Below are 12,041 nucleotides of genomic sequence, written 5' to 3' on the forward strand. Positions count from 1 at the left end.
ATTTCTGCGATTTATGCCAGATTTGTTGGCAACAAAAATATGGATTTCTAGTGATAGACAAGGACAGCGCGCTTGTCGATGGAAGATATAGAAAAAGATTTAACGACTTTGCAATACCGTAGAATGATTAGTTGTTGTCGATACGTTGAATGTTCAACATGGATAATAACATAGATCGCGAGAAGATAGCTAAACAGATTGTAAAAACAAGTAACACAATTCGCAAAAAATATCGCGCATTAAAAACGGGTAAAATGGAAGAAGATATTGCATTGGAAAGACATTTTAAGCCAATCATTGAACCTCTAAAACAGATTGTTGAAAATACCGTTGGAGTTGAAAATGGGTCTAAACAGGCTGAGAGTGAAGCATTCTTTTCGGGAGATGAAGAATACGTGGAACCAAAACGAAAACGGTCGAACATTTCGTTTAATAATTCAATAATGACTTCTACTCCAATTAAATTGCAAACTGTACCAATTAATTTTAATAAAGCATCACAAATGTTACAAGATAGCGATTTATTGCAGAATCATGCTCCGTTGAAGAGGTTTTCGAAATCACCGATGAGCCGCTTGTGATGTCCGTTCGACAACAGTTAAAAACGTCTGAGGGGCAAAAAAAATTACAAATACATTATGGTCCATTGGGACAAAAATATATGGGAGCTGTTTTGAGCGGTAAAAAAACGGTCAACGTAGATAATGTTTACGGAGTTTACTTCAACAATACCGGAACGATGCTTGGTAACAAACGTATCGACTTGCACAAGAACGATGATATATCCATAGACGGTAAAAGATACAAGGGTACTCAAGGTCTGTACGAGTTAATTTTCATGAAAATACCCAACGCTGATATCTACACGAATGACGAGAAGACTGTAGAGAAGTATAAGGATATCATATTAACTACAAACGCACATAGGCGAGACCATGGTGAATGTAATCCAATACTAGGTAACAAAGGACACAAGTATAAAAATATAATCTCCCCCATGTTAGCACTGGATAAAGTTGGACGAGGTATACCGAACAACGTTACGTTAAACGACAACAAGATTGATTACACGGAAAGAAAAATTTTCACCGTTGCAACTAATCATGGTTAGCTGAAACTGTATTTGCTGTTATAGCTAAAGAATTTGCTAGTACTGTTACTATATAGATTTCTTAGCTAAGTATACTTGTTTGCAGTGATCATACCGATTACAAACTATAAGTTTGCTGCCGTAGCTAACAACTATAACTAACGCAACAAAAGTGTGTAACTAAGTGATTCACGGCTAAGTATGTAGTGTTGTACGTAATTATGTGACTGATCTAAAAAGTGAAAAAATAAGTTATAAGGTAAGTAATAATGTGTATTGTAGTTTCGTAGTATCGTACGTTCTTCTGTTGCTCTTTATGTTAAAAGTCGCGCTGAAAACGAGGTGGTAGGGACGCCAAGAAGAGACACGTTCGTGCGCGCTCTCCTTTTGTGAACATCTCCTTTTTGGTTTCGGCCGGCCACGGGTCCCTGCACGTGGCCCGTGGCCGGCCTGTTGATAAGCACGGCACCGCCGCGCTGTGGCGAGCAAGGCGACATGGCTGGCGCGATTTTCATCTGTCACGGGGCGTTCACGGGCAGCAACACGGCTAGTGACGCTGCCCGTGAACGTCCTGCACGTGCTCCTGCGGATCATATCTGGTGTTTTGCTCTCGTATAAGGTACCAAAAATTTTTTTTGCATAAAAAAGTGCTCATATGTATAACCAAAGGCAAGCTTTCGCAAAGGAAGAGAGACGGATAAGCAGACTTCGCGACAGAAGCCTTTACTCCTCGATAACGATTTGGATTTCGATCTCAAGTATGTAGCATTTGTCTGAAAATCTTATAGACCTTACAGACACCAGATCTTCCTGCAGAGAAGGAAGATCTAACTTCTCAATAAGTCTCTTTCTCTTTCTTTCTCGTCCTGGCTCATATACAAGAAACCGAGCAAAGCTTCGTTCCGTTTCACGCATGCATGATACGCATGATGTATCATTTCGTCCTTGTTTAACATTTGGACAAGGATAAAATGATATGTCATGTATATTATGCGTTAAATGAAACGTAGTCTAAGTTTTTATTCGAGGTTATGGCTCATCTGCTATCAAAGTATTTTAGTAAATCTTTCGAGTTTATATTAATTAATTTAATTTAATATTTTAATAAATTCTGTATAAATCATTTGATGAAAAAGAGCTGGTGTCTGTAAAGTCCATAAGATCTTCAGACGAACGCTACATATCTGAGATCGAGATTCAACGATCCAAATCGTTATCGAGGGGTGAAGGCTTCTGTCGCATTTGTTTGCCGGTTTCTCTCCATTTGCGAGAGCTTGTCTTTGTATTTTTGTTGTATACTTATTTTGAATATTATATTATATATAATATCAACTTGACTTTCATTTTGGTATCGTGATGTGTATATATTTATGTGTGTGTGTGTGTGTGTGTGTGTGTGTGTGTGTGTGTGTATGTATGTATGTATATATATATATGTTCATTAGGTAAGAAAGAATATATTTATGTATTTATTAACATTATATTTAGGAATAACATGTCGGATAATAATATAAACAGTTTATTAACTGAATGGGGATTGAATGCAGAAATAATTGCAAATTTCGTAGGTACGTTATTAATATACGTCTATAATTAGAGAAATTTGATAGGTGTTAATTGCCAGGTGTCAATATTTAAACACAAGATTTGTGTATGTTTTTTTGTGGCATTGCTATTTTGCTCAATTTATTTGTATTATATATATTGTTTATTATATGTTAATTAAATTTTCAATTTATCTTGTTTATAAGGTTTATTATGAAACTGTTATACAGTAGTGCTATTTACAGCTCAAGATATTGAAATAGAGCAATTGGACATCTTAACAGAGGAAGATTTAAAATTATTAATTCCACAAATAGGACCTCGACGAAAATTTCAAAAAAATTTGAAGAATTATGTTTGCGAGGTATTCATTTCTTTTTATATGATTATATTAGGTATTAAATGATCTTGTCTTTAAAAACAAGTATAATTGTCCTCTTGTTAATATTAAATTTGGTGATTTTTAATTATTTTGAAATAATATTTTATATTCTACATTCTGCAGTTACAAACAGAAGAGCAAGTACATGTTATTGACACTAATCCTAATAAAAAACTAAAATCAGATACAGAACATCTAAATAAAAAAGTTGTAACACAACAAGAAACTATAATTTTAACAGAGCACGAATCTCAAAATGCAGTAGTTCCAACAAATCAGAGACCTCAAAATACAATCATTACTACTGCGCAGCAATATACAAATGTTGTAGCTGTTGATCAACAACATTTAATCGATGTAAATAATATTCAGGATAATTGCTTAATTACAATATCTGGACCTGACACAGGTTCAGAATATAGTGGTGAGAATTTATTGAGTATTGTTAACACTTTTTTAATATAATATAAATTGACTATGTTTATATTATTTTATAATTAAAATTTTTATTTTTTTATTCTAAAATTTTTATTTTTATTATTTTATTTTTTATTCCTGTTATTTATCTTCTAATCAATTATTCTCTTTTTAGATGTATTGTCGAGTGAACTAATTGAACATGATTTGAATCATGCAAATAATAGTGACAGATATGTAAGTTATGTGATTTATTTTCTACATTACCCACTTAAAATAAGTTTCACTCGGCATTTAGGTTTCACTCGTATCATACAAATTTACTATACAAATTTATTTCTTATTATTATGCAGGATCTTGAAGCATTATTGAAAAAATCCGATGATGGTTTATTGTTGCTGCGTTCATATAAAAATGAGGGCAAGTTAAATAATGATTCACTAAATAAGCTTGCAAAAATAATTGTGAGCAATGAATTAAGCTGTAATATTAATAATAATATCACAAGTAACAGAGCAGCTTTTCTAAGTAATCACGTCAAAAAGTTATTTCCAACTGAAGAAAAGGTAAATTTAGCTTTGTAAATAATATTATAAGCTATTAAATAATCTTACACTATTAAAATCAAATTTATAGAAACTATTGACTATGAGTAAATTATGTACATAATACACTGGCAATAAAAATTTTATAAATTGTATAATCATAATTCTATTAAAAAATAATTAGTACATTTTGTTGTATAACATAATTTCATTATCAGCATTTTTGGTTGCAGAGTGTATGGTATATAAAACACAAAAAAGGTGAATCACAGGGTAGAGGCAAAATTCTTACAAAATACTATTCAATACGAAGAAAACTTATTAAAGTAGGCTTGCTCAATTTGAAAGATGTGGTTCAAGATGAGACTGATAGTAAGTTCTGTACAAGTCTCTTTATATATCATTAAAAGTCTGATATTTAGTAATCATTGTAATAGGTGGCAATACAAGTTTCTAAATACAAAAAAATATTTATTTAAAATTTAATTTTTGTTTATTTTTTATAGGCGAATTAAGTAACGATAACAATGAAAATATTTTGCCTTATGAAGAATATCTATTATGGTTACAAAATAATTCAAAACCGTGGCAAAAAGTTCAAGAATATTGGTCTTTGACTGCTAAGAAAAGAATTAAAAAACTTTTATCTGATAAAGAACCTTGCCATGAATATATGGCTAAATTTCCAGCTCTATCTGATTCTCTAGGTTATACATTGGTAAGCTTATTAAAATATTTTTTTACATATATTGAACAGCAAAAATTTTAATTTGCAATTATTAATATAAGTTTTCCAATTTCTTTCATTTTATTTGTATTATATAACATGGAAAAAAATCATTAATTAATATTTAACATTTGTAAAAAAATTAAAAACTTAATTAGAAAATAAATGTGTGATTTGTATTTTTATATTCTTTACTTTCAGTTGGAAACTGATTTTGAAACGTTGTATCCAGGTTGCAATTTAAAACTTTATCTTGCATGGCCAAAATTATCTGCCTTTATAATCGATAAAGTACAATCTAAAGCCAAAAATCGTTTGAATAATGTTTTTACGCCAGGTATAAAAGATATTCTTTTTTGCCATAATATTGTAATTACTGAAAATAACTTTATTATAATCACAGTACCTTTTATATTATTATTTTCGTCTGAACAGATGGTTCTACAATTGCAACATTATCCTTGATATGTCATCTATTTCCTGTGATAACAGTTAAAAAAGGCCAACCGAGGAATTGGAGACCTTCTAGAGAGGAATGTGAAGAAGGGTTTCTTCTACATGTAAAAGTACGAATACAATTAAAATAATCTATTTCATTACATACATGTATATGTATGTGTGTGTGTGTGTGTGTGTGTGTGTGTGTGTGTGTGTGTGTGTGTAGCGTATAGAATAAATAAACTATTAAAATTTAAATATTTAAATCATATTTATCTCATAAAATTATCTTTTTTTGCAGACAATTGCTGATCTTGAAACAAGATTACATGAGCGAACGATCAAATTACATTCATTTGGTTTAACCTCGCAACCTATTGCAATAATAGTTGGCCCTAGTTTTGACGACATTAGTCAATGTTTTGTTGTCATCAATAACTACAGGTACGAAGTGGAGACACCATTAAAAGCCATAGATTTTATTGTAAAGTCTTGCAATGCTTTAAATATCCGATATCCTTTTGAAGTAGGCCAAGTATTTATGTTTTTGCAAAGAGCTGTGTACGACTTTGAAACTACGTGGGACAAGCGAAAGAATTCCCAGCTTACTAGTGCCTTTTTAGCAAGAATTCAAGAATATAAATTACTTTAAAATTTTAAAACGTTAAAATTATTCAGATTGTATCATGCCTGTATGTTTTTTATGCAAAGAGACTATTACGTCTGTTAATGGTCTTTTAGTACATTTTAACATTAAACATATTGATTCATTAACAATTTTTAAATGTGGTGAAGATGGATGCAATCGTAAATGGTCTTCATGGAATTCTTTACGAAGCCATTTAATTGGATCTAATCATAATTTTCCTGCCTGGCCTGCTTCTGAACAACATGTATCTAAAGTATTAATTGAACCTACTGAAACACAAATTGAAAGAAAAAAAGAATCCTGTCTTATTAGCAATGTTAATATAAGTAACAATGATGTAATCTCAATAGAATTAAGTAACAATAAATCTTCGTCAATAACTCCTATCGAATTTAAATCTCTCGTAAGAAAAAGTTGTGATGCTTTTGTTGCAAAATTGTATTATACATCTTCAATTCCGCGAAAATACATTCAATCTATTATTCAGGACAGTTGTACATTTCTCATAAGTGGTCACATTTCTATCTTAAAAGAAAAAATTGTTTCACATTTTACTGCTCTAAATTGTAATAATGAAACAATGGAAAATATTATATCAATGTTTCATTGTTTTGAAAATCAATTTGATCATCTTAGAAATGAATACCAACGCATGAAATATTTTAAGGCTTGTGGCAATTATATAGCTCCTGTTAAATATTACATACATAAAAAAAGAATCCGCAAAAGAATTGGAACTTCCACTACTGAAAAAATTAAAGATGTTTGTGGCTATTTCATACCTTTGAGACAAGTATTACAAAAATTTTTTCAACTACCTGACGCTTTTACTGCAACAATTTCTTATATTAATTCACTTAAAAAATCAAATAGTGTAAAAAACTTTATCCAATCCAAACTTTGGCATAGTAAAAGAGAAAGCTTTAAAAATAATGATATAGTTTTACCACTATTTGTGTATTACGATGATTGGGAAGTAAACAATCCATTAGGGTCACATAGTGCTTCTCTTGGAGGAGTTTATTGCTATATACCATGTTTGCCGCCTGAATGTATATCTCGTTTGGAGAATTTCTTTTTGGTTCTTTTGTTTAAGTCTCAAGATCGTAAAGAATTTGGAAACAAAAAAACATTTGCACCTTTAATTGAGGAGCTGAATTTTTTAGAACACGTTGGAATAACAATTAATGTAAATGGTAACATTTATAAAATATACTTTGTACTAGGTTTATTATTTGGTGACAATTTGGGTCTTCACGCCATGTGTGGGTTTGTTGAAAGTTTCCGGGCAAACTATACATGTAGGTTTTGCAAATTACATCGTACTATTTCTGAAACTACTTGTCTGGAAGATGAATCTGTTCTTAGAACACGTGAATCTTATAGTGCTGATGTAGCCTTAGAAAACGTTTCTTTAACCGGAATCAAAGAAGAGTGTATTTTTAACACAGTTACTTCATTTCACGTAATAGACAATATCTATGTTGATATGATGCATGATATTGCAGAAGGTATCGCTCACTATGATATGATTCCAATAATAAATAATTTTATTAATATAGGTGATTTTAACTTGGCAGGTCTCAATTACAGTTTGCAAATGTTTGATTATGGTCTTGATGCACAGAATAAACAACCTTGTATTGCTGACGATTTTGCAACAAAAAGCAAACTAAAAATGACAGCCTCAGAAATGTTAACCTTTTGTAGACTTTTCGGAATAATTACTGGACACCTTGTAAAATCATTTGATGACCCATTCTGGAAATTATATTTGTTATTAAAAGAAATAATAGAGTTTCTGTCCAGTAAGTCAGTATCAGAGGAATCTGCATCTGCATTTAAAATATTGGTTTTAGAACATTATAATCAATATGTAAAATGTACAAATCAACGTTTAAAACCCAAACATCACAATTTGATTCATTACGCAAGTGTTATGATAAAATCTGGACCAATAATGTTGTTATCAGTGATAAGACTTGAAGGCTTTCATAAAATTTTAAAAAAAATTTCTACTGTTGTTACGTCAAGAAAAAATATTCTTCTTTCTATTGCCATTCGACATCAGCTTTCGTTTTGTTATAGACTTATGGCTCAAAACAGCATTGTTCCTACTATTCAAATTGGATCAGGAAAATTTTTTGATATTACTAAACATGATTATTTTCATTTTTTTGCGTTGTCATTACCTAAGGATATAATTTCTAAACCATGTTTTATTGCCAATTGGGTTAATTATAAAGGTACTAAATATCAACCTACAATGATATTGGTATATGGAATTGACAAAAGTTCTTGTCCTGTTTTTGTAGAAGTTCAACTTATTATTATTCATCAAAATGTCCCAATTTTTGTTTGTTCTTCTTTATTAAATGTAGGTCTTAATGACAACATTGGTGGTTTTGAAGTAAAGTCGAAACAAAATACAAAGTGGCTGTCGGTAAAATATGATAATTTGTACGACTCTTTTCCTTTATTTGCTTATACTGCAAGCACTGGTGAACAATATGTTATTTTGCATCATCCTATTTAATACCGTATTTTATAAAATATTAATAAAAATTATTCATATCTATTTCTGATTTGTACGATAATGAAATAGTGCGTTTAAACTATATTAAAGTAAGCTATCTTAATTATTAAAGGAACTTATGCAAAAATATTATGTATGCATGTATGTTATATTTACATATATATATATATATATATATATATATACATATTATATATAAAATTTATGTTACATATATATAATATATTTCTTTTTTATGAACAAATATAATGTGTTTTATATGTATTTACAGATTTATTTATTTCTATATATCTTAAACATCCTTTCCGAGAAAAACTTTACTTGAAATAGTACACGTATCGCATATTATATTATATTATATCAATTGTCCTCTGAGAGGATGTTTTGGAATGTAGCTTAGATTTTAGGTCCTATTTTTAAACACATAGAAATAATTTTTGTAAATTATAATAGGACAAGATTCTGTTTTTAAACACTTAACTGTCGAATAACTTTGGCCTATGAATATAATAAAATGCTATTTTTCCATTGATTCTTCTGCTATTTTTTTATGCGAAAATTATTCCTATGTGCTCAAAAATAGGACTTAAGATGTAAGCTACATTCCAAAACATCCTCTCACAGGAAAATTTTACTCGATATAATATAGTATGCGTTATGTGTACTATGTATTTTGAGTAAAGTTTTTCTCGGAAAGGACGTTTTGGAACCTAACCCTAATAAATAATATTGCAAACTGAAGTAGGTGTCATGGACACAATCTTAGCTCTGGATTTAAGGTTGGATTTGCAATGGCACCTAAAATATTATCAGAAGCACCTAAATTTGCGTCTCTCATGTAAAATTATGTATCAACCGTTGAAACACGTTTTACTGTAGCTACACGTTAAAATGACTGTCATAGCTAACCCTAATAATTAATATTGCAAACTGAAGTAGGTGTCGTGGACCCAATCTTAGCTCTGAATTCAAGGTTGGATTTGCAATGGCACCTAAATTATTATCAGAAGCACCTAAATTCGTGTCCCCCTTATAAAATTATGTGTCAATCGTTGTAATATGTTATACTGTAGCCACACGTTAAAATGACTGTCGTAGCTAAATTCTTGTAACTCTTACCTACAATATTTACAGCTAATTAAAATTGGCCATGCTGCTAAAATTTTAGGTATCCATATGTTACGACTGAAATTTAGCTGGCACACCCAAAATCTTGCTGTTGCAACTAATCTTTTTTTTCCGTGTACATTCATTGGAACGATCCGAACGAACTCGTCGATCGTCTTCGATTGGTCGAGGCCTCACGCCAAGCCGGACACAACGCTCACGATAACGAGATCCTGTCGATTATCGAGGAACTTCGCGAAGCTGGTTTAATTATAAATTGAGTCGTGCTATTCATATTATTTTAGTCAACGTTGAAATGTCAATCAATAAGTTTGGGATATCGCTCGGAAATAGCGGAACGGGATCGTATTACAAATGGAACGGATTAATAAGAAGTTACGTCCGCGATAATGCTCTTTGCAAGGTCAACGCCAATTTTGATGCAAAGTCATGCAAGATTCGTCACGTAGCGTTACCTGTAGATGATGGCGATGCTGCCAATAAACGATATGTACAACAGAGTATACAAATTTTGAAAGATCACCAGGACGAAATCGAGAGGAAGATTGTTACTCTCCAAAATAAGGTGGAGATTATGCTTAACAAAATTCAAAGACAACTCGATACAGTGACTAATAGCGCAGAGTAGAAAAAACGATACATTAGATCTCTCCATCATTTGTGAATCAAACATGAACAATTCCAAAAAGCAGCTGTTAGTGGAGGAACTTCATGCTCCAGCGAGAAGAAATTTTCCGAGAAGGCATGTCATTGTTCGCGGATACGATGACCTGCGGCAAGCGGATGTGGTTGAGATGCGGCCTTACATGAGATTTAACCGAGGTTACCATTACATACTCACCGTTATCGATGTATTGAGCAAGTATGCATGGGCTGTGCCTCTCAAGGCCAAGAGTGGCAATGAAATGGCTAATGCGATTGCAAAGATAATACGAGACGATGAAAGATGTCCAAAAAATTTGCAGACTGACAGAGGAAAAAAATTTTACAACGCCACGGTACAGAAACTATTGAAAAAACATGATATCAATCATTATTCAACATATTCCGTAATGAAGGCATCAGTCGTTGAACGGTTCAACCGTTCATTAAAGAACGACATGTGGAAGCAGTTTACGCTTAATGGAAATTATAAATGGATCGATTTGTTACCACGTCTCGTATTAGAATACAACTCGCAAAGGCATCGTACTATTGGTATGCGACCTATCAATGTTACCCCTGCGATTGCCGAAAAACTCTTATCCACTGTGTATAGTCGCATAAAAATTGATGCACCCGCGCGGTTCAAAGTGGGTGAATCGGTACGCGCGAGCAAATTTAAGACCATTTTTGATAAAGGTTATACACCGAATTGGACTACGGAGATATTTAAAATTGGTCTTGTGTTAAATCCATGGGAACATTAACCGACAGAATATTATTTACAATTTGTGCTAAATCTTTAAGTTGCTCAACGAACCACGCGATACAATTCTTATCGCGATGAAACCGATACATTGATAGCGAATTGTCATACGCACAGTGTACATAATATGCTATGCTAAATACTCGATGATGCTGGTAATTTTTCTCATCCTCAGTCTTCTCCAGGATGCATTCCAAATCGGCGTATACGATAAACGGCATTCGTTCCTTTCGACAGTAATTTTTAAAGCTTAGCCATTTGTCATCTTCGCTTGGTAATATGATAGCGCAATCGTTTATCTTTCCACAGTCCATTGTGTGAATTTCCAACTTGTCGTTCGAACTAAAATAATGTAGACATCTAAAATATAATTTATTTTTGAGAAATTAGAAAAAATATATTTATATATACATATTTTTGTATTTTCCGAAATATATACATACCGATCACAAAAGAATTTCTTATTCTTTTTCTTACTGAGTTGTGAACTCATGAGACGGGACATATTCTTTATCAACGCAAAATGTCCCACATTGTCATCCTGCACGTATAGCAGATTTATATGTTTGTCCATTTTTCGTTCGGTGAGTCGTATAGGAAAAATAGATAATTTCTTCTCCTCGATGCAGTATAGATTAATGGAGATTTTGTTGAGAATTTCAAACTTTTTAATTTGTGACAGTGTCATTGGAAACTCAATGCCTTTCAGATTTAATACCGTAGAATAATGTGGATATGAAGATTCTCGATCTGTATTCCTTTCGGCAGGATGCAGACTGGCCACCACTGACCATGCAAAACATGCATTGTCATTTGATTTTACATTAACTACCGCTTTCTTCATCATAATTTTACTTGGTAACTGGATGTTGCATCCTGCATGCAAAGGGTTATATTTGTTTATATTTATTGTTAAATTTAGTATACGCGACAACGCCCATCCGCTATCGCGTTCTTGGAATTCCTCCAACGATGCTAGGATTATCTCGATGACGTGTAACTGGTACCACTCATGCAAATCGGAGCATTGAAAGAGTTCATAATTTCTTGTTGTGATACACTTATTAGCGCGTTTGTCACCTGCGACAAATTCACCATTAAAAATAACGTTTATCTTTACGTTGCCATATCTCTGCATGACACTTTGCACGTGCTCAAGCACAATTTCTCGCGCA

The 12,041-nt window shown here is 32.1% G+C and overlaps 2 protein-coding genes across 3 annotated transcripts in view; one reads left to right on the forward strand and one right to left on the reverse strand.

Moving 5' to 3' along the window:
* The first annotated feature begins 1,610 nt into the window (after positions 1–1,610).
* LOC105204954 lies at positions 1,611–8,451 on the forward strand. 2 transcript variants are annotated; one of them, XM_039449793.1, is made up of 11 exons: positions 1,611–1,709; positions 2,579–2,658; positions 2,881–2,999; positions 3,141–3,441; positions 3,610–3,671; positions 3,789–4,001; positions 4,214–4,352; positions 4,487–4,698; positions 4,940–5,044; positions 5,143–5,273; positions 5,447–8,451. In XM_039449793.1, exons 2-9 carry the CDS (start codon positions 2,586–2,588, stop codon positions 4,949–4,951), a joined length of 1,131 nt encoding a protein of 376 aa, XP_039305727.1. In that variant the 5' UTR covers positions 1,611–1,709; positions 2,579–2,585; the 3' UTR covers positions 4,952–5,044; positions 5,143–5,273; positions 5,447–8,451. The 2 variants fall into 2 exon arrangements, with proteins under 2 accessions (XP_039305727.1, XP_039305725.1); XM_039449791.1 differs by lacking the exons at positions 1,611–1,709; positions 2,579–2,658; positions 2,881–2,999; ... (3 more) ...; positions 4,214–4,352; positions 4,487–4,698 and having other exon boundaries at positions 4,920–5,044.
* Positions 8,452–10,631: 2,180 nt separating this feature from the next.
* LOC113006141 overlaps positions 10,632–12,041 on the reverse strand; it is a 3,380-nt gene continuing 1,970 nt past the window's right edge. The window contains exons 1-2 of the mRNA XM_026142073.2: positions 11,310–12,041; positions 10,632–11,226 (exon numbers count right to left, since the gene is read on the reverse strand). The exon at positions 11,310–12,041 is cut by the window's right edge and continues 1,970 nt beyond it. Coding sequence (XP_025997858.2) covers positions 10,830–11,226; positions 11,310–12,041 — 1,129 coding nt within the window. The 3' untranslated portion in view covers positions 10,632–10,829. The remainder of the gene's footprint in view (positions 11,227–11,309) is intronic.

Source organism: Solenopsis invicta, chromosome 1 (genome assembly GCF_016802725.1).
Source record: "Solenopsis invicta isolate M01_SB chromosome 1, UNIL_Sinv_3.0, whole genome shotgun sequence".
NCBI classification, from domain to species: Eukaryota; Metazoa; Arthropoda; class Insecta; order Hymenoptera; family Formicidae; genus Solenopsis; species Solenopsis invicta.

Bases quoted from the DNA above. Each gene is read 5' to 3' on its own strand.
- LOC105204954 (XM_039449791.1), top strand. From the start codon at position 5,832: ATGCCTGTATGTTTTTTATGCAAAGAGACTATTACGTCTGTTAATGGT.